General features: G+C 50.6%; 3 protein-coding genes across 4 annotated transcripts; 1 reads left to right on the plus strand and 2 right to left on the minus strand.

Moving 5' to 3' along the window:
• Positions 1-268: 268 nt before the first annotated feature.
• Positions 269-589, minus strand: LOC308268006 (large ribosomal subunit protein eL42-like; the record flags this gene model as incomplete). The annotated part of the gene is made up of 1 exon (XM_080703001.1): positions 269-589. The coding sequence occupies one exon, from the start codon at positions 587-589 to the stop codon at positions 269-271; it is 321 nt and encodes a 106-aa protein (XP_080559127.1).
• Positions 590-5,760: 5,171 nt separating this feature from the next.
• On the plus strand, positions 5,761-8,648 carry VPS37D (VPS37D subunit of ESCRT-I; the record flags this gene model as incomplete). Of its 2 annotated transcripts, XM_080704086.1 has the most annotated exons (4): positions 5,761-5,898; positions 7,096-7,267; positions 7,694-7,776; positions 8,286-8,648. In XM_080704086.1, the coding sequence occupies 4 exons, from the start codon at positions 5,761-5,763 to the stop codon at positions 8,646-8,648; spliced, it is 756 nt and encodes a 251-aa protein (XP_080560212.1). The 2 variants fall into 2 exon arrangements, with proteins under 2 accessions (XP_080560212.1, XP_080560213.1); XM_080704087.1 differs by lacking the exons at positions 7,096-7,267; positions 7,694-7,776.
• Positions 8,649-21,176: 12,528 nt separating this feature from the next.
• On the minus strand, positions 21,177-21,857 carry DNAJC30 (DnaJ heat shock protein family (Hsp40) member C30; the record flags this gene model as incomplete). Its single annotated transcript, XM_080703875.1, has 1 exon — positions 21,177-21,857. One exon carries the CDS (start codon positions 21,855-21,857, stop codon positions 21,177-21,179), a length of 681 nt encoding a protein of 226 aa, XP_080560001.1.
• Between the last annotated feature and the right edge of the window lie 3 nt (positions 21,858-21,860).

A 21,860-nucleotide genomic window follows, 5' to 3' on the forward strand; every position in this document is an offset into this window, starting at 1 on the left:
ACCACACCTGGTTGCTATAATTATTATTTTATTATTATTATTATTAATTATTATTATTTGTGTTTGGTACTGGGGACTGAGCCCAGGAGTATTCTCTCTCTGAGCTACATCCCCAACTCTATTTTGTTTTTGAAACAGGGTCTTGCTGTATTGATGAGAGTCTTCTACTTGCTGAGGCTGTCCTTGAACCTGCAATTCTTTTTTTATTTTTTATTTTTTATAGTGATCATAACAATAACTTTATTGTCTTCTCAACAAAAGATGAAGCTTAGAACTGGATCACTTGGCCCTTTCTCTTCTTATCTCCTCCCAGTTCAAAATGCTTGCACCTCTTAATAGCCAGCATTCTCTTCGATCTGCAGTTGGGCTCAACACACTCCAGCCTCAACACAATCTTCTTTGTAGTTTTGGCCTTTTTCCGGAAAATCCGCTTCATCTGCCCGCTGTAGCCACTCTGCTTCCGGTCATACCGCCGCTTTCCCTGTGTGTACAGAGAGTCCTTGCCCTTCTTGTACTGGGTCACCTTGTGGGGCTGGTGTTTGCCACACTTCCTGCAGAATGTCCGGCGGGTTTTGGGGACGTTCACCATGCTGGTGGCGGCGTTGGCGGCGCGGAAAGGTTGAACCTGCAATTCTGCTAAGACAGAGGACTGCAGGTCCAAGGACAACCTCATCAAACTAGTGAGACCCTGTTTCAAAATAAAACACATAGAAAAGGGCTGGGAGTATAACTCGGAGGTAGAATGCCCCTGAGTTCGATCCCCAGTACCAAACAAACAAACAAACAAACAAAAAAAAAACCAAACAAGAAAAAACTCCAAACAGCAGACAAGCCCAGAAAGATCAAACCATCCTTGCCAGCTGGTCTCATGTTTGTCTCCAATTTCATACCTTTTCTCCTAGACATCCGTGCTCTTGAATTTGATGTCTATTGTTCCCACACTTTTATTCTGTACTTATTTCTAAGCAATACATAGTTTTGCCTGTTTCCGAACTATTCCGACACAGTAGGATCCTACTGGCTGTATTTTTCCAAGGCCCCCCTTTTTACACTCTTTTCTGAGATTCCCCAAATTTGCGCCCGTAGCTGTCATTAGCTTCTGTCCTTGCTTTGCAGCCCGAAGCACTCTTGCACGAAGACGCTGCAGTTGCTTTGCCACCCTCCTAGAGCGTCCCCTTGGCTTCTCCACCTCCCTCCAGCTATTGTTTACTAGGAGTACTGCTGCTGTGGATTTTCTTAGTCCAAGGGAAGAAGAATTTCTAAAAGCTTGAAGAGTCCTTTCCTATTGCAGCTGTTGTAGATTACCATGAAAGTAGTGGCTTAAGACAACATAAATGTATTATCTTATGGTTCTGGATTTCAGGAGTCCAAAGTGGTTTTCACTGGACTGAAAGTGACCTATGGGCAGGTCATGCCCTCGCACTCCCACGTCTCTGGGGGAAATCCTTGCCTTTCTCAGCTTTTGGAGGCTTGGGACTGCTGCCTTCGTCTTCAAAGCCAGCAGTGTAGCACCTTCAGATTCCTCTCTATGATCCTCTGTTTCCACTGTAACATCTCCTCTGACTCTGACCTGCCTGCCTTCCCTTTTTATTTTTTATCTTTTATGGTATGGGGATTGAATCCAGGGATGAACTCTATCCTCAGCCTCTTTTCTTTTTTATTTCGAAACAGGGTCTTACCAAATTGCCGACACTGGTCTTGAGCCTGCGATCTTCCTGTCGTACTGGGAATCCTAGCCCTTTTAAATTTTATTTTGAGACAGGGTCTTGCTAAACTGCCCAGGCTGACCTTGAACTGGCAATCCTCTTGCCTCAGCCTCTGGAATCGCTGGGGTTATAGGCATGAGCCACTGCACTCAGCTCTGACTCCCTTTTATTAGGACCCATGGGATGATATCAGGTCTATCTGGATAATCCGGGATCACCTCCCAGTCTCAAGATCCCTAATTCAATGGCACCTGCAAAGTCCATTTACCTGTGAGGCCACATATTCACAGGTCCAGGGTATAGGATGCAGACCTGTTTCTTTGGGGGACATTATTCTGTCTACCATAGAGGGAAATCGTTGGGGGTGATATGAGCATTTTTTGAATCATTTGTTGGTCAAACTGCCCCCCAAAGACCGGGATTCTCTCCTATCAGCAGGGCTCGGGCACCCCTAGCGCTCTCATCCTTACAAATCCTTGGGATTGTCTAACTTTTGAATTTTTGCCAACCAGATACCTATGAAATACCTGGGTTCTGGAAGCTATATGGTCAAAGAAGTGGGTATTCAATGGTGTGGGATGTAAGAAGGGGGGCCCTGGCAGCAAGCAAGTAGTGGGTGACCTTGGCCTGAGGGATGTCCTTGAAGTGGTGGGAGGGGATAAAGTGAGATTGAATCAACAAATAAGGAAGTGTGTGTGTGTGTATGAACACAGGAAATGCAGAGTACAGAGCACTTTCAAAATATTGGGGGAGCAGGTATGGTGGCGCACACCTGTAATTCCAATACTTGGGAGGCTGACACAGGAGGATAACAGGTTTGAGGACAGTCTCAGCAATATAATGAGGTCCTCTGCAATTTAGTGAGACCCTGTTTCAAAACTTAAATAAATAAATAAAATAGGGGTGGGAGTGTAGCTCAGAGGTAGAATGTCCCCTGGGTTCAATCCCCAGTACCACAATAAAATAAAATAATATTGGGCTGGCGGATGTAGCTTGGAGATAAAACATCCATTGGGTTCAATCCCCAGTACACACACACACACACACACACACACACACACACACACACACACACAGTGGGGGTGTTGGGTGTGGTGGCACATGCCTGTAATCCTAGTATTTGAGAGGCTGAGACAAGGGAATTGCAGGCTCAAGGTCAGCCTCAGCAACCTAGGCTCAGCAAGGCCCTGTTTTAAAACAAAAATGGAGAGCCGGGCGTGGTGGCGCACGCTTGTAATCCTCCTCGCGCTTGGGAGGCTGAGACCGGAGAATCGCGCAGGTTCGAAGCCAGCCTCAGCTGGCTTAAGAGACCCTGTCTCCAAATAAAATATAAAATAGGTCTGGGAGTGTAGCCCAGAGGTAGAAAGCCCCTGGGTTCCATTCCACCCCCCCCAAAAAAAAAAAAAAATGGAGGCCGGATGTGGTGGCCCGTGCTCGGGAGGCAGAGACAGGAGGATCGCGCAGGTTTGAAGCCAGCTCTGGGAGAGTATCCCGGAGGTAGGAACCCCAGTACCACCAAAAACAACAACAACAAACAAAAAACAAAAATGGATGTGGCTCAGAGGTAGAATGCCCCCTAGTGCCAAAAAATTAAAGGTGAAAGAGACTGAGAGAGAAATATATATATGGTGTTATAGTGTGCTGGGGTGGTGTAAGGCATCTGAGTGGACACGGGTGGAGGCGAAACCCGCATGGTCTTTGCATGAAGTGGGCTGCCCTTTCTGGAGGCAGGGTGTGGGGGAGCAGGGCACTGCGCAGGCGCAAGAAACATGAAAATGTGGGCGACGGCGGGGTCTCTGTCTGGCGGACAGTGGAGCAGCGACTAAGGGCAAGAGAGGACAGGTTCCGAGGAGTGTGGGAAAGGTTTTTCCAGGGCATGGCTGTGGGGCACTGGGGCTGAGCCAACCCTGCGTGATCTCAGGTGGGCCTCGTAGGAGGAAGGACGTGGCTAGCCCAGGGTGGGAGAGGCCGAGGGAGAGCAGGGGAGGCGTAGCATCAGGGAGACCCCTCAAAACTTTTGAACAGTGGACTCTGGGGAGGCAGAACTGGGAAGGTGAACAGGGGGTTCCTGGCTGGGACACCAGAAGGTGTGGAGGGACCCTCAGTAATCTGAGGACTGGCACAGAGGGACAGCAGGGACTGTAGGAGTTCAGAGTGCAGGGCAGCTCTCCAGCCTGGGGAGGAAAGAGTGCTTCCTTAGGAGCTGATGTTCCAAAGGAGACCTTTTTTTAATTTTGTTTTGAGATTCTGGGGGTTGATGCCAGAAACATTCTATCTCCTACCTACATCTCCAGCCCTACTGTGATTAATTAATTCTTAATTCTTGCAGCACTGGGGATTAAACCAGGGGCATTCTACCTCCTAGCTACACCCCCAGTACTATTTTATTTTATTTTATTTTTATTTCGAAACAAGATCTCACTAAGTTGCTAATTGTTGAGGCTGGCCTCAGACCTGAGATCCTCCCGTCTCATCCTCCCAAGTACTGAGATTATGGGTGCACGCCACTATGCCCCGCCCAATGAGCCAAATTTTAGTTTTAAAACTGTGGAAGAATTCTGTCAGCAAGCATATCTTGCCTCTTTTCCAGACAGGTGCACCTCGCCCACCCACAGTGCTCTGCCTGGATTGGGAGAGCTCCTGTTGGGCTCTTCCAGTCCCTTTCCTTTGCTTTATGAACGTCTCCTTGGTCCATTATTTTCTCCTTAAACTTCAGAAACTGCTGTTTATCCTGGAAACCTAGCTCAAATGTTCTCTCCTTTAGTAAGCCTTTCTTTTCTTTTCCTTTTTCTTTTTTTTTCTTTTCTTTTTCTTTTTTTTTTTGGCGGTACTAGGGATGGAATCCAGGGAGATTCTACCTCCGAGCTACACCCCCAGCCCTATTTTTTATTCTTTATTTTGAAACAGGGTCTCACTGAGTTGCAAAGAGCCTCACTAAGTAGCTGAGGCTGGCTTCGAACCTGTGCGATCCTCCTGTCTCAGCCTCCCAAATGCTGGAATTACAAGCGTGCGCCACCACGCCCGGCTTTAGTAAGCCTTTCTGATGATATTGGTCCCAACTCTGTGTTTTCACAGTAATATGGACAAGTGGAAGAAGCTCTCTCACTGTGTGTGTGTGCGCGTGTGTGTGTGTGTGCGTGTGTGTGTGTGTGTGTGTGTGTGTGTGTGTGTATGGGCTGTGCTGGAGGTTGAACCCAGGGGACTCGATCTCTGAACTACCCTCTCCTGTCTGAGCCTCCCAAGTACGGGGATTACAGGTCTGCACCACCACACCCAGCCACTCATTACTATTTAATAAGAGCAAGTCAATCTCTGAGTGTTGGTGTCCTGAGATGGGCACAGTGGCGCTTGCCAGGCAACGCATGGGAAGTGATTGTGCAATGAATGACACCTGCCAGTAGGTCTTGGAGGGAAGAGCTGGGATTGTCTATCATTTACCTGTAACGTGACTTTGGGGAGGTGACATCATCTCTGCAATGTTCCCTCATCTCTAAACTCAGAGTAACTCACATTAGGCACCGATTTACCTACTTTGCTCATCCTGTGTATCACCGCCCCATTTTACAGAGTAGAAAACCGAGGCTTCCGGCGGGCGAACGTCCAAGTTAGCAGGGTTGGAGATGCTGGCGTCCAGCCAAACGGAGAAAATCGTGCGGATCCAAGAAATGTGTGTGTGTGTGTGTGGGGGGGGTGAAAGAGCCCTGCAAATTGTAGGCGCCTGGGGTGGGAGAATCCGTGCCCGGGGGCGTGGTGAATAGTGGCGGGGCAAAGGGGTGCAGAGAGAGGCGTCCTTGGATTTCCGGGCGCCGACGTGAGTATCGACCTCTGGGCGGCTCCCGCCGCGGGTCGGCCCGGGCGGCGAGGGGTGCGGCCCGCCCCCTCCCTGCCCCACCCCCAGCCCCGGCGCCGCGGCCCCTTTAAGAGCGGGCGGGGCGCCCTCTGGCGGCGGCGCGGCGCGGCCGGAGCCGGAGCGGATCCCGGAGCCGGAGCGGAGCCGGGCGGAGCGGGCCGAGCGGGCCGAGCCACAGCCGAGCTGGGGGCGCGGGCGGGCGGCATGTACCGGGCCCGGGCGGCGCGGGCGGGGCCGGAGCCCGGCAGCCCGGGGCGCTTTGGGATCCTCAGCACCGGGCAGCTCCGGGACCTGCTCCAGGACGAGCCCAAGCTGGACCGGATCGTGCGGCTCAGCAGGAAGGTAGCGCAGGGGGCGCGGGCGGGGGCCGGGCCGCGGCCTGCCGGACCTGGGGCCGCCGAGGGCCCGGGCCGCCGCGGGCGGGGCGCCCGGCACGTCCGAGGGCCCGCGGAGCCGCCCCGGGGGGGGCGCCCGGCCTGGCGGGTGGGGCGCCCCCGGGATGGCCGCGCGGCGGGCCCGCCGCCGATGCTCGCGGGAGGTGTGTTCCGGGGGCCGGGGCGCCGCGGTGGGGGGCTGGCTCGCACACCCCCGTTCTGTAGGGCCAGAAAGGGGAGGCGCCTCCCGCGGGGAGAACTAGGGGCCTGTGTGACACCCGGGGGGACCGCTGGGGGGCCTACGCATTCGGGGGCGCCCGAGGGGGCTTTGTGTCTGCCGCTGGGGAGGGGTGCGGAGAGCGGAGCTGTGTATTCCGTAGGCCGCCGGGAGAGAAAGTTGTATATTTCGCAGGAGATAGGCCCGGGCTGGTTGTCTGTGGGGGGCAGAAAGGGAAAGTGTGTTGGAAGGAGGCAGCCGAGGAGGGGCATGTGCAGCCCACAGGGGACAGATGGAGGGGAGCGCGTTCTCCAGGGGCAGGCGGGAGGCTCGGCCCTCCCACAAACAGGGAAGAGCCTCCTCCAGGGCCCGGGCTGCCTCCTGCCCAGGAGAGCTGGTGCTGGGGAGCAGTAGGGAAAGGGGGTGTGTATTCGCAGGGGTGTGGGACTCCGCTGGAGGGCGGCGGAGGGGGCGCAAGGGGAGAGAGGGTGACCCGAGGGGGGACTGCAGACGGACAGGGAGCAGACATCACTCTGGAGAGTGAAGAGCAAGGGGTGGGAGTGATTTCACACAAACACCTGAGGAGGAAGCAGACAAAGGCCTGGAACGAGAGGGAAGCTGCCCATGCATGGAAAATGGGACAGAAGAGGGAGGGGGCTCCTCCGGGACCTGAGCAGACATATTAATTGAAAAATTAAAAATTAACTAACATTTGTAGAGGCCTTCATAGTTTTGCTCACTTAAGTCTCGCAACAGCCCTGTAAGGTAGGTGTTCTGAACTCCCGTTGTAGAAGATAAAACTGAGGCCCAGAGAGCTCAAGGCGAAGCCGGGTCCACCTGTTGGGCCCACCGCCCCGAAGCTTGGCCTGGGGGCACTGTGGCCAGGATGGCGGCAAGGTGACTGTGGGCAGACTCCCGGAGCTCGCCTCTTAGCTTTCTCGCGGGCAGTTCCAGGGCCTGCAGCTGGAGCGAGAGGCATGCCTGGCCTCCAACTATGCGCTGGCCAAGGAGAACCTGGCGCTGCGGCCCCGCCTGGAGATGGGACGAGCAGCTCTGGCCATCAAGTACCAGGAGCTCCGAGAGGTGGCCGAGAACTGCGCAGACAAGCTGCAGCGGCTGGGTGAGGGACCACTGGGAGGACCACCCAGGTGGGGTGCAGGTGGCCTTCTGGCTGCTTGGCCCGGGCATGTGTCAGGCTCTGAAGGGTGGGATTGGGTAGACCAAGTCCTGGGCACATTGAGGTGTGCTGCTCCTGGCCTTCTGAAAAAATGGAGTTCAGAAAGGGCACTGTGGGTGGGGAGAGGCCTGAGGGTAACCTTGAGCAGTTGGAGAAGGGGGGTCTGAACCCAAGTGTCCCCCAGGATGCTCTAGGAGTCAAAGCCTTCGCTTTCTCTTTTGTACTAGGACAGTGGGCAGGGCCCTGGTGGGGGAGGGGTGGACAAACATGGGGACTGAACAGATGAGGAAACCGAGGCTCCAGAGAGGGGAAGTGTAGAGTCAGAGCTCTTAGGCCTGGCCTGTCACTCTGTCCTTCTGTGCTCCTCAGAGGAGAGCATGCATCGCTGGAGCCCTCACTGTGCCCTGGGCTGGTTACAGGCAGAGCTGGAAGAGGCTGAGCAGGAGGCTGAGGTGAGCCGAGACCCATCCTGTCCCACTCCTGTGAGAGCTCCTCCTCCAGGAGACCTGCCCTGAGTACCTGGTCCACAGGAGAGCCAGCCCTGGACGGCGGGGCTCACTGTCCCCTGTGACTGTCCCAGAGCAGTGGAGGGCTGGCTCTGCAGAGGCCCTGAGGCGGGCTTCTTGGTGCAGGGTAGGGAGTGTGGTGCTCAGTGAGGGAGAGGCTGTGGAGAACGGGGGACCCAGGCCCGGTGTGGGTGTCTTCACCCGACACCTGTCTGCCCCCCCTCTGAGTCTGCTTCATCTCTGACCGAGCAGGTCTGGTGATGGCCTCCTCATTTGTAAGGAGCATGGTGTCCACAGTCACCCAGCAAGTCTGAGGCGGGCCCAAACGGAACTCAGGAGCCCTGTTCCCACCGACGGTGGTCCCGTGGGGAGGGACTGGAGGTGGAAGGGAGAGTGGACCAGCCCTTTGTCTCTGTTCTTGTTCTTCTCAAACTGTCTCTTCCCTCTCGTCCCAGGAGCAGATGGAGCAGCTGCTTCTCGGGGAGCAGAGCCTAGAGGCCTTCCTGCCTGCCTTCCAGCGGGGCCGGGCCCTGGCGCACCTGAGACGGACCCAGGCCGAGAAGCTGCAGGAGCTGCTGCGGCGTCGGGAGCGGTCTGCCCAGCCAGCACCCACTGCTGCTGCGGATCCCCCTAAACCCTTCCCGGCCGCAGCTGTCCTGCCCACTGGGGCTGCCCGGGGGCCACCATCAGTGCCCCGGAGCCTGCCCCCCTTGGACTCCCGCCCAGTGCCCCCACTCAAGGGCTCCCCTGGGTGCCCCCTTGGCCCAGCTCCTCTGCTGAGCCCTCGGCCCTCTCAACCAGAGCCCCCCCACCGGTAGGATCCAGGGTATGGCCCCCCAAAGGGGGGCCCAGACAAACTTGATTCGTGGCTCCTCCTCCTCCCCCACTGCCTGGGTGGGGGGAGGGGCAGGCCCCTCCCCCTGGCCTCAGGCAGGCCCTGGCCCTGGAGGCTGAGCTGGGAGGAGGGTCACCCAGAAGAGGCCCAGAGTGGTCTGGGGGTGGGGTGGGCAGGGCTTTGGGCCTCTGGAGCTGAGGAAACTCTGCCTTTTTTGTCTCCCTGGCTGGGGCCTCCAGGGTGATGGACCAGCCCCATGGAAGAACTTTACTCACCTATGGGGGCCTGGAAAGGTGCCCCGCCAGGGGGCCTGCCGCACCCTGCCACTCCACTGGGCTTGCACAATGCCAAGGCTGACGGGCGTGTGTTCCATCATGTCCTGTCCCCCAGCCCTGGGGCCCACCGCCTAGGAGCCAGGTGGTCAAGGCCCCAGCTGCGGGGGCCAGGGACACCGAAGCCCTGGGGCTGCTGCGTGCCCGCTCGTGTGCTCCAGACCCTGGGGCAAGGTAGGCCAGAGCTCCTGACCTGCACAGGTGAGAGTGGACCATCCCCAGGAAAGACCATTCTGTATTTTTCTGTCCCTGTCTCCTTAGAATGGAAGCTTTTTGAGGGCAGGTCCTTGTCTTTGTATGTTCTGTCCCCAGCCCCACCTCCTCGGGGCCGTCAATAAATGTGATGATGAGGATGACTGCTGCCCGACTCCTCTCTGCTCCCTCAACCAGCTGCTTTGCCGTGGTGCAGCCTCTTCTCGGCTTCTGTGCTTTCTACTCGAGCTGCTGTCCCTCCTCTCGCCCTTCCAAAGCTCAGCTGTCCTTCAGGCCCAGTGCCCCTTCTGCGAAGCCTTCTCTGGCTACCGACCCATGAGAGTCTTTCCTAAATCTTACCTCCCAGCACCTTGGCCAGAAGCACATTCCACTCTGCCAAGGTTCTCCAGTTGCCTCATCTATGCACAGCCATTTTTCACACCCTTTTTTTCTTTTCAGAACTGGGGTTGGAACCTAGGGTCATTCTACCTTCAAGCTACCCTCACTCTATTTTTATTCTTTATTTTGAAATAGTGTCTCACTAAGTTGTGAAGGGCATCACTAAGCAGCTGAGGCTGTCCTTGAACCTGTGATCTTCCTGTCTCAGCCTCCCAAGTACTGGGATTACGAGTGTGCACCACCACACCTGGTTTGTGCACACCTTCTTAGCTGGGGTCCCTTGTAAGCCTAATCAGGATGGTACTGCTCCCGTTTGTGTTAAACAGTCGCCTCTGCTGGGTGATGGGGGGTTCCATAGGACCAAAGGCACCTGACCTCACCTAAGGAAACACTAGGTGGCCAGCTTGGCTGGTTAGTGTGGGGCAAGATGGGTGAACAGGAACATCCCTGATCAGCTTAGATCAAGTCCAATGAGTTGACGTTCAGGACTGGGGCTTAGAAGTTCTTGTAAACAGAGGGCACTGTCAGTGCTAGAAGCCTACAATGTGAGTGTGGTGTTGATCCATGTTAATAGCATAGAACTATCTTTGTGTATGTGTGTGTTTACTGGGGAGTGAGCCCTAGGCATTCTAACTCCAAGATATACCCCCAGACCCCCTTTTTTCGTTTGAGATAGCATCTCACCAGGTTGCTGAAATCCTCACTATGTTGCTGAGGCTATCTTCAAACCTGTGACCCTTCTTTCCCGGCCTCCCAGGTACTGGGATTATAGGCATGACCACCACACCTGGCCGCATAGAACCATCTTGAATGAGGGAAGTGTTGGGTTGACTCTACTTTTTACTGACATTTTATACTAGAAAAGGGTCCCCCCAAAGAGCACCTTTGGAGTAATAAGGATGATAAGGATTGAGACTAAGTCCATGAGGGATTTGTTTAAAAATACCTATGTGTGATGCTCAGCTTTGGAGTCTCTCAAGGGCTGTTTCATGTGGTGCCAGAGTCAGTGCCAAGACCAATGGGAACAGACCATGGGGCACCAGATTTAGGCTCAGCATGAGGTTCTTAGGGCTGCTCTTGGAGGTAGGTGGTCTCCCTGAAAGATGTGTGAGCAGTGAGATCTATAAAAATTTATGAAACAGCTGGACATGAAGGGGCCGCTTGTAATCCCTGCGCTTGGCAGAGACAGGAGGATTGCGCAGGTTCGAAGCCAGCTACACTGGTTTGAGAGACCCTGTTTCCAAATAAAAATATAAAAATAGGTCTGGGAGTGTAGCCTGGAGGTAGAAGTGTTTCCAGGAACCCCAGTACCACCCCCCAAACAAATTTATGAAACAGCCAGGCATGGTGAGGCACACTTGTAATCCCAGTACTTGGGAAACTGAAACAGGAGGATCGCAGGTTTGTGTTCAGCCTCAGCAACTTAGTGAGGCCCTTTGCAACGTAGTGAGACCTTGTTTCAAAATAAAAAATAGCTGAGCATGGTGGTGCATGTTTATAATCCCAGTACTTGGGAAGCTGAGACACGAAGATCACAGGTTTAAGGACAGCCTCAGCAAGTAGTAAGACTCCTGGCAACTTAATGAGACCTTGTTTCAAATAAAAAAATAAATAAAAAGGGCTGAGAGAGTAATTCTGAGATAGAATGCCCTTGGGTTCAATCCTCAGTACCACAAAAAGATACAAAAAAGAAAAAAAAGTGAGGAAACAGCTGGAGGGAATGACCTGCTCCCAGCCCAGTCACCCCTAGCAAGGGCACAGTAGAAGCCCTGAGAGTGCCCACTTGAGAAACCCCCTTCAGTTCTGGCCTTGGTTCCTCCACTGCCAAGATGACAGCAATTGAGCAGCTTTGGAAGGCCTCTTTCCATTCTCAGCACAGCCTGGGCAGGCTGGGTGCCTCTTGCCTCAGTGTCCCATTTCTGGTCCAAGCTTCCAGGGAGTTTTGTTCCTAGTTTGTAACCAAAAGGAGAAAAGGGACTAAGATTGGGCATGTCTTGGGGAATGGCCTCTAGAGGCAGCAGCTAATGTTGAGCACTGGTTTCGCCTCCTTTCCCCAGGATAGATAAGAAACAAGGATAAGACCTGGGCTGGGAGAGGGACCTGGAAGGGAGAAGGGTGTAACTATGGGAACCAGATGGGGCCCTTCCATAGGCCTCCCAAACACCTCTCCTACAAGAGCTCACACACCCTTAGAAAGAGTGAGGCTCCCAGCCGTTAGTGCTGGCCTGCAAAAGAGTGGGCCCAGTTCTGGGTAGGCCATGCGGGAGGTTGAGAATTGATTTAAAAATTTACGAAGCCAGGCACGGTGGCACACACTTGTAATGCCTATACTTGGGAGGTTGAGACAGAGGATAGCAGGTTCGCTACCAGCCTCAGCTACGCAGTCCCTCCACAAATTAGTAAGACCCTGTTTCAAAATAAAAAATAAAAATTAGGGCTGAGATTGTAGCTTAGAGGTAGAATGCCCCTGGGTTCAATCCCAGTACCAAGGGGGAAAACAAAGTTCATGAAGCCCCTTGCTTGAAGGTACTTGGGATAGTCTAGAAGTTTCTCAAAGTTTTTTTTGGCAGTCTGGGCCTTCTGTTACCAGGTTCTGATGCCCCCAGGGAGGGATTCTGACTGATTTTTGGTGAGAAAGAACAAACTTGAGGATTTACATCAAGGGGCTCATGAGAAAGGCCCTATTTTAGACCACTGGTGCTTTTACAAATAAAAACAAAAAATCCCAAGTAACAAACTCATCCCTTTCAAAAACAGAGCTCCTGTCTCTCAAGAAAGTCTTACATAATCCTCCTTGTTTGGGAATCTCTAGCTTCTACATAACCCCCTAAAACTCCCCTTTTTTGTGTGTGTGGTGCTGGGATTGAACTCAGGGGCATTATACCTCCGACCTACACCCCCAGGCCCATTTTTTATTCTTTATTTTGAAACAGTGTCTCATTAAGTTGCAGAGGCTCATAGCTGAGGCTGGCTGTGAACCTGCAATCCTCCTGTCTCAGTCTCCCAAGTATTGGGATTACATGTGTGGGCCACCACGCCTGGCCTTCTCTTGTTTTCTAAATATGAAATATAATATGTATGCTTTTTTTTTTTAAATCAATTGAGGCTCACTGAACTAAGCAGGCCTGAACCAGAATGTGGCCTTGCAAAGTTCTGGCTAAGGGCTCATCTTTGACCTCTGAGGCTAGAAAACTGAATGGTTTCTAAGAGAACAAGTTGGTTGGAGTTGCTGCAGGTTTATCCCAATTTATGTAAGTATTTTACATAAAAGTCTGAGTAGAGGAATTGGTGTTACTGTACCAAAGAGTCTCTAGCTTTATCTTAGATCTTGTCATTGCTGTAGACCTCTCAAAAGAGTCTTCTTGCCCCACAATGAAAATAAGATTTACACTCAGCGGCTGGGGGTAGCTCAGATACAGCATGCCCTCTAGCATGCACAATGCTTTGGGCTTGATCCCCAGCACCTCAAAAAAAAAAAAAAGACACAAACAACCCCCCCAAAAAAAGCCCAACTCAGGTTGCCTGTATAAACTATGGGTTCTTACAGCAACACAAAACCCCATGGAGGCCAAGAAAGTGACACAGAGATGATGCAAAGCAATTTGTTTTTATGAAGAAATATTCTCACTCCCCCTTTTTCTGGAAATGCATGGCCCTCAGTTTATTTGGCTTTCAGTGTGTGTGTGTTTGTGTGTGTGTTAATGGGATTGAACCCAGGGACATTCTACTTCTGAGCTACACCCCAGCCCTATTTTATTCTTGTCTGTGGCACTGGGGATTGATCCCAGGGGCATTCTACCTCCAAGCTATACCCCCAGTCTTATTGTAATTTTTATTTCAAAACAGGCAGGTCATGAACCTATGAGCCTCCTATCTCACCCTCCCAAGTACTAGGATTACAGGGAAGAGCTACCACACCCAGCTGACTTTCACCTTGACATGGGTAGAGAATGTTCTTTACCATGAGGAAAACGGTACAGGTATGGGGCTTAAGGCCTTTTACATCTCAACTCCTCTAGCTGGCGGAAGTGCTACAAACTGGAGAGCAGCATCTATCTAAAGGGGCAGATGTTCCTCAGCTTCTCCTGTAGCAGTAAAGCAGTTATGTGAGCTCAGGGTGGCAGACTTTGTAATTTTTCAAGAGGTCAGGAATCTGCATTTTTTTTGGTGGTAATGGGGGTGGAACCAAGGGGCATTCTACTTTTGAGCTACACCCCTTGCCTTGTTTTTCATTCTTTATTTTGAAACAGGGTCTTACTGAATTGCAAAAGGCCTAAGTAGCTGAGGTTGGCGTGAACCATGATCCTCCTGTCTCAGCTTCCCAAGTGCTCAAGGAATCTACATTTTCCAGCAAAGTCTCCCAAGTTTTGAATGCTGTCTTAAGTTAGTTTAGGACATGTCCCAAACAGGCTGGCTGTGTCCTGTGAGCTGCAAATCTTCCTCTCTTCGTCTTCTGAAACAGGTCTTTTGTCTGATGACAGTCTTCTCCCAGGGCTGAAAGGCAGGATGGGAGGGAGGCTCAACCACAAGACTAGTAGACCCCAGGTATGTGACAGCCTTAGGAGACTGGAGAGATGGCTAAATTCATAGTGGCACAGTGACCTCATGAGAGATGGTATGAGATGAACTCCGCATGGGCTTTCTGCATGGGACAAGAACACCAAGCCTCCTCGGCTTAAGCAAGGTCACAAGTCCAGACACTGGTCTCACTATGGTTTGAATACATTAACTGAGGAATACTCAGCTCTTCTACACAAACCCACTTGCGCTGCGCCAGGTCCGAGAGCTGATCTGTAGAAGGAGAAGTAACAGGCCTTCCCCCATGATCTTGCTCATAGGCAAGTGGCAGTGTATGGCATCATCATAGGTGGATAAACTAAGAGGAGGCAAAGGCCAGGATAGAATCTACTTTTTTTTTTTTTTTTTTTGCAGGTCTGGGGATGGAACCCAGGGGCATTAGACCTCCGAGCTACACCCCCAGCCCTAGTTTTTATTCTTTATTTTGAAGCAGGGTCTCACTAAGTTGCAGAGGACCTCACTAAGTAGCTGAGGCTGTCCGTGAACCACGGTCTCTGCCTCCCAAATGCTGGGATTACAAGCGTGCACCACCATGCCTGGCAGAGTCTACTTTTTTATGCATTGAATTAAAAGTGGATTGTAGAAGTACCATCACTTACCAGGTGTTTCTTCTTTCAGTCTGTTTTCATGAGATCTGGAGACCTTCAGAGAAGCCCAAAGATAGGCCTTTCCCAGATAGGTGAGACAGCACAGTTCTATAATCCCAGTAGTTGGGAAACTAAGACAGGAGGATTGCAGGTTCAAGGCCAGCCTCAGAAACTTAGGAAGACTCTCAAGCAATTTAGTGAGACCCTGTTTGTTTGAAAATAAAAAATAAAAGGGCTGGGAGTATAGCTCAAAGGTAAAATGGCCCTGGGATCAATCCCCATCACCAAAAAGAAAAAGACATAGGCCCTCAACTTCCCACAAAGGGAGTGTTGGTGACCACTCACTTGGTGCCTGTAAGGAGCTTTTGAGTCAACCATGACCCAGTGGACAACTCCTTGGACTAAGGCCAGCTATTTTTTGTGTGTGTGTTACTGGTATTTGAACCCAGGGGCATTCTACCTTCGAACTACACCCCTGGCCCTATTTTTAATTTTGAAATAGGGTCTAAGTTGTGGAGGGCCTTGCTAAGTTTCTGAGGCTAGCCTTTAACCTGGGGTCCTCCTGTTTCAGCCTCCTAAGTACTGGAATTACAAACGTGCACCATCACTTCTGGGCTAAGGCAGGCTACACTTAATCATCTTGGCTCATTCTGGGACTCTGACAGAGGCCAAAGGTGCACCCAGAGAATGACAAGCCAGAATCTGAGAAGGAAGCTCGTAGGAAGAAATCCTACTCTGTCAACACAGGCATCTGCAAAGGGTCATTCTAGCCAGCAATAAATAAAGAGCCAATGAGGGGATAAGACAGTTTGGCTCAGGAAGAATAAAGTCTTGATCAAGTCCAAAGTCAATATGATTGCCCAGACATGTGCACTTTATTTATGTCTCGTCACCTGAGTCACTCAGGAGACTTGCCAACTGCTCAGTCTTGTACTGTGCTTGCAGCCCCTTCCCCATCCCATGGAATACAGCCTGAGATAGGCTATGGCCCCTTGCCCTGGTCTTCCGTTGTAGGTCCAAACTTCTAGGGAGTTTCCAGTTTGAAACTTAAAGAAAAAGGACTAAGACTGTGTACCTCTGAGCCTCCCTCTACTTTCAGGAATTGGGGGAATAATCCCTCAAAGGCAGGAGCTAATATCCACAGTCTAGTTCAGCATCTTCTTGTCAGGATATGTAACTAGAATCAGGAAAGATCCAAGACAATCTGGGGTGGGGGGTTATCATGGGAACCAGTGGGGGTTCTTCAAAAATAATCCAACACTGGTGGGCCTGGTGATGCAAGCCTGTAATCCCAGTACTTGGAAGATGGAGATAGGAGGGCCACAAGTTTGAGGCAAGTTCAGTTACTTAGTGAGACCCTGTTTAAAAAAAAATTGGGGGGTGGGTGGGCGTGGTGGCGCACACTTGTAATCCCCACGCTTGGGAGGAGGAAACAGGAGGATCGCGCAGGTTCGAAGCCAGCCTTGCTGGCTTAAGAGACCCTGTTTCCAAATAAAAATAAAAAATGAGTCTGGGAGTGTAGTAGCCCGGAGGTAGAAGAGTTTCCAGGAACCCCAGTACCACCAAAAAAAATAAATAAATAAAAATAAAAATAAAATAATAATATTTTTTAAATAATAAAAAAGGGCTGAAGGTATGGTTTAGTGGTAGAGTACTCCTGGGCTCAATTCCCAGTATCCCACACCTCCCCTTCCCTTTCCATGAAGAGCTCAGACTCAGTTTTAAGGAGGGCAAAGTTCAGCTGTGGTCTCCAAAATACCTGAGGGGAGGGCTACTCTGAGTGGAGTGGGTATAGTTCTGGGATACAGGAGGGGCTTAGAGTTGGAAGATGGTTAATAAACTTTATAGACTACCCAGCTTGGAGTGACATGGCATGTTACAGAATGTTCCACAAGCTTCATAGAATCTGAACCATTTCCCCCAAGTCTGAAATCTTCTAGAACTTTCTATGAACCTACAGGTTCTAGAGCCATAGTGAATATTCTTTGCTGAGAAAACATACTTGAGTGGTCTGTGTCAAGGGACCCGTACTACTATAGACCATGCTTTTACAAACTCCAAACAAAAGACCCCACTTCCCTTGTTTTTGTGGTACTGAGAATTGAACCCAGGGACATTCTGAGTTATACCCCCAGCTCTATTTTATATTTATTTATTTATTTATTTATTTATTTAGGTAATGGGAATGGAACCCACGGGCATTCTACCTCTAAGCTATTTTTTATTCCCTTAGGTTTCACTGAGTTGCGAAGGGCCTCACTAAGTAGCCAAGGCTGTCCGAGAACTGCGATCCTCCTGTGACAGCCTCCCGAATGCTGGGATTACAAGCTTGCACCACCATGCCCAGCATTTATTTTTATTTTTGAAATAGGGTCTCACTAGGTTGATGAGAGTCTCACTACCTACTGAGGCTGTCCTCAAACCTGTGACCCTCCTGTCTCAGCCTTCCAAGTACTGAGATTATAGGTGTGTGCCACTGTGCTCGGCCCCCTCCCTCTCTTTTTGTGGTACTGGGGATTGAACCCAAGAGCATTCTACTTCTGAGATACACCTCCAGCCCTATTTTTTATTCTTTATTTTTGAAACAGGGTCTTAACTAAGTTGCAGAGGGTTTCACTAAGTAGCTGAGGCTGTCTGTAATCTTTCTGTCTCAGCCTCCTAAGGACCAGGATTACAAACGTGCACCACCACACCCAGCTCCCAACTCCTTCTGATGTAAAAAGTCCTTGCTCTAAGAACTATTGTCTCATTACTCGGTTGAGAATTACTAACTTCTGTACTTTTTCTTATATTTGGTACTGGGGATTGAACCAAGGGGTATTCTACCTCTGAAATACACCTACAGCCCCCCCCCCCTTTAAAATTTGAAATAGGGTCTCAATAAGTTGCTGAGGCTGGCTGTGATCTTGCAATTCTCCTATCTCAGCCTCCCAAATACTGGGATTACAATCATGTACCACTATACCCAGTACTTTTGCACATTTTTCTAAGCTCCACTTCACTTAGTTTGTAATTAAAAAACAAAAACAAAACAAAAAAACGGGCACTGGGTGCCTGGTATTTGGGAGGCCGACAGGAGGATAGCAAGTTCAAAGCCAATCTCAGCTACTTAGTGAGGCTCTCTACAACTTAGTGAGGCCCTCTGCAACTCGGGGAGACCTTGTTTCAAAATAAAGAACAAAAAATAGGGCTGGGGGTGTAGCTTGGAGGTAGAATGCCTCTGGGCTCAATCCTCAGTACCGTAAAAGCAAACAAACAAAAAAGCCAAAAAACAGATTTTCCCTCGATATCTAAGCATTAAACAATATTAAGTGTTCTTTTTAAAAGTGCCTCTCTCCTCTCCCTACAAATCAAGGGTCACTCAGCCAACCAGGTCTGGACCATCATCTTTACTACTGAATCACATGGTCACTGACTAGAAGCTTATCTTGACTTCCCTAGAGAAGAATCAAATAGTTTTTAGTGTGACATTGTGGTATACACCTATGATCCCAGAACTTGGGAGGCTGAGATACGAGGACTGCAGGTTCAAAGCCAGCCTCAGCAACTTAGTGAGGCTGTCAGCAACTTAGACCCTGCTTAAAAATAAAAAAATAAAATAGTGTCAGGGGTATAGCTCAGAGGTAGAATGTCCCTGGGTTCAATTTCTAGCACCACACATATACAAAAAGAATCAAATGGTTTTCATGAGACCAAACTAAGCCAGGCGTTGTGGCATATACCTCTAATCTCAGCATTCGGGAGGCTCAGATAAGAGGATTGCAGGTTTGACATCATCCTAAGCAATTTAGCAAAATCCTCAGCAACTTAGACCCTGTTTAAAAACAAAACAAAACAAAACAAAAACGAGCCGAGAGTCAAGAGTGGTGGCTCACTCTTGTAATTTCAGATGGGAGAATCCCAAATTTGAAGTCAGCCCCAGCAACTTAGTGGGGCCCTCCGCAACTTGGTGAGACCTTGTTTCTAAGTAAGAAAACTGGGCTGGGGTGTAGCTCAGAGTTAGAATACCCCTGGTTTAATTCCCAGTGCCACCCAAAAAATAAATAAAAAGAGCTGGGGATGTAGCCTGGAGGTAGAATGCCCCCAGGATTCAATCCCTAGTACCAAAAATAAAAAAAGTAAAATAAGATAAGAGACCAAGCTGGACTAGCTGTAGATTTATCCCAGTTTATACAAGGATAATACACAAAACATTGAAAGCAGGAATTGGTATTAATATTTCAAAGCACTTTTGGCTTTGTTTAGACCTGTAGACTTGGTCCCTCATCCTTGCCCTAGACTTCTTGCAAGGGCTTCTTCCCTTCTCCCATAGCATGTGTGCGTGTATGTGTGTGTGTGTGGATTGAACCTAGGGGTGTTCTACCTCCAAGTTACACCCCCAGTCTGATTTTAATTTTTTTTTTGTGTGGTACTGGGGCTGGAACCCAGGGGCATTCTACTTCTGGGTTAATCCCCAGCCCTATTTTTTCTTCTTTATTTTGAAACAGGGCCTAAGTAGTTGAGGAGGTCTGCGAATCGTAATCCTGCTTCAGCCACCCAAATGCTGAGATTACAAGCATGTGCCACCACGCCCGGCTCTGATTTTATTTTTTATTTGTGGTACTGGGAGTGGAAACCAGAGGCTTTTCTACCTCTGGGCTATACTCTCAGACCTATTTTATACTTTATTTTGAAACAGGGTCTCACTATGTTGCCAAGAGCCTAAGTAGCTGAGAGCCTCACTAAGTAGCTCAGGCTGGCTTCGAACCTGTGCAATCCTCCTGTCTTAGCCTTCCAAGCACTGGGATTACAAGTGTGCGCCACCACGCCCGGCTCTCTGATTTGATTTGATTTTTTTTTAACTAAAAAAAAATTTTTTTTGTTACTGAGGACTGAACCCAGGGTCTTTCTGCCTCCAAGCTACATCCAGGCCAATTTTATTCTATTTATTTATTTTGGTATTGGGGATTGAATCTAGGAGCATTCTATCTCCAATCCACACCCTCAGCCTAATTTTATTATTTTGAAACAGGGTCTTGCTAGGTTGATGAGAGTCTTACTACTTGCTAAAGTTGTCTTCATACCTGCAATCCTCCTGTCTCAGCCTCCCAAGTACTGGGATTACGGGCATGCATTTTTTAAATTTTGAAATAGGTTCTCATCAAGTTGCTGAGACTGGTCTTGTACCTATGATCCTCCTGTTTGGGCCTCTCTCCTAAAGCTTTAAATTTGGCCCCTATGCGTGCACAGTTTAGCACCTGCAATCTCACAGTCAACCCACTCCCCACAGGTGGAGAGTCAGGTAAGGAGGAAGCCTTACATCTGTGGCTCTAACCAAGCCATGGCCAACTGCTCAGCATAAATGAGAAAAGCCAAATACCCAAACCAAAACTAGTCATCAGCCAGCTCTGCATATGTAACTGACTGTCCACCTTGACCAGTAAACTTCTTATTCCTCCGTTGTCCTGGCTACTCCAAACCCCCAATGTTCCCCACAGCCTCCAGCAGTCTCATTTCAAGTTTGTGGGGCCTGTTGTAAGCACTGCAAGCTAAATAGGACCATGGGCCACACCTGGAACTCAAGCTCTGAGTCTCTTTTTCTTTGAGGGGCAAGCTATACAGTTGGCAATCAAATGGCTTGTAAAGGGGTGACCAGGGGACAGGCACACTATCCCAAGATGAACCCTGTCCTACTAGCATCATGCCATAATTGCTACGGTTAGAGCTGTGGATGGTAAAGTATGACAGACTTCAAGAGAGCAAATGATTTACTCCTCTGCTGTCACACTCACAGAGTAACTTCTCCAAGGTCACACGCTAGATAAATATGGACACAGGGGCACACATGCCTTATCCTTCATGACTTTGTTCTCCAACTCCCACTAACAGAAAGGGGAGTGGGGCTGACCCCAGGGGAAAACAAGTTTTCCACAGATCATCTTCTTACCCTGGATCAGGTCTCACCTGTGGTTTTGGGGGACGCACAGAAAGTCAAGTTTCGTACAGCCCCAGAGTTTTTCTTTTGGCAGCCAACAATTGGTCACAGTGCATGTTTCAAGGTTACAGAGGCACCCCAGGGTACAAATGTGGGGCAGGAGCAGACACACATTACTCAGGGCTTTACAATTAAGCCAGAGCAAGTGTTCTGTAAGTTGACAACATCAGGAAGGCAACCTCTTGGAAGCAGGCATTCAAGGGAACTCAGAGAACCCCTCATGCCCCAGCTTTAGGACTCTTCATCCTGGGGCCTCTTCTTTGGGTCGTGGGGAGGGATGTGTGGGCCACCTTTTAGGCTGGACAGGTGCAGGAGGAAAAAGGAGAAAGGAGACAAAGTTCCTTTGGATCTCGGCAAAGGTAGACTACGGAAAGCCAATGGTTCAAAGGACAGGAAGGGCCGTTTTCTTGGGGCTGGCTGGGGCTGTTCCTCTCCACTCTTCTTTTCGATTAAATACGAAGGCCCACAGTGATGAACACTATGAGGAAAAGGAAAAGGAAAAGGGTGTCTCGGGTCTCTTCCCAGCGGAATCCCTTCTTGGCCTGTTCCTCCTGCTGTTTGCGAAGGGCCTCCCGCCGGGCCCGGAGGCGCCGTTCGCGCTCTAGCTGTTCTCCGTAGTGCGCCTGATAGAAGGCGTCGAAGTTGAACATGGTGCCTTTGGCCCCTGGCGCAGCCCGACCAGGGTCATGGGCTCGAAAGGTGGTTGGCGGGGTGCGAGACTGGCTGAGATCGGCTGCGGGGGGCCTGGAAGGCCGGACGCCAGGTCCGCGCAGGTCCTCGTCGCTGAGCAGTCCGCGGTCATACTTGCGACGGAGGGTGGCACTGCCCAGCACCAGGTAGGCTTGTGAGATGCGCGTGAAGCGCTCGGCAGCCTCGGCGCTCCCCGAGTTGCGGTCCGGATGATAGAGGAAGCTCTGCCGGTAGTAAGCCGCCTTGATTTGCGCCTGGGTGGCTGTGGAGGGGACGCCGAGCAGCTCATAAAGTGCCGTGCGCGAGTATGGGCCGTCGCCTCGAGAATATGTCCTCACTCGCAGCCCCAGACCCGGTGCCAAATTTTGTGGAAATCTCCCAGCTTGCCAAAATCTCCACAGGCCCCACCACCGCCACTTCGGACTGCTCGCGGCTGCCATCTT

The sequence above is a fragment of the Muscardinus avellanarius genome (assembly GCF_963383645.1).
Source record: "Muscardinus avellanarius genome assembly, chromosome: 10".
Taxonomy (NCBI): domain Eukaryota; kingdom Metazoa; phylum Chordata; class Mammalia; order Rodentia; family Gliridae; genus Muscardinus; species Muscardinus avellanarius.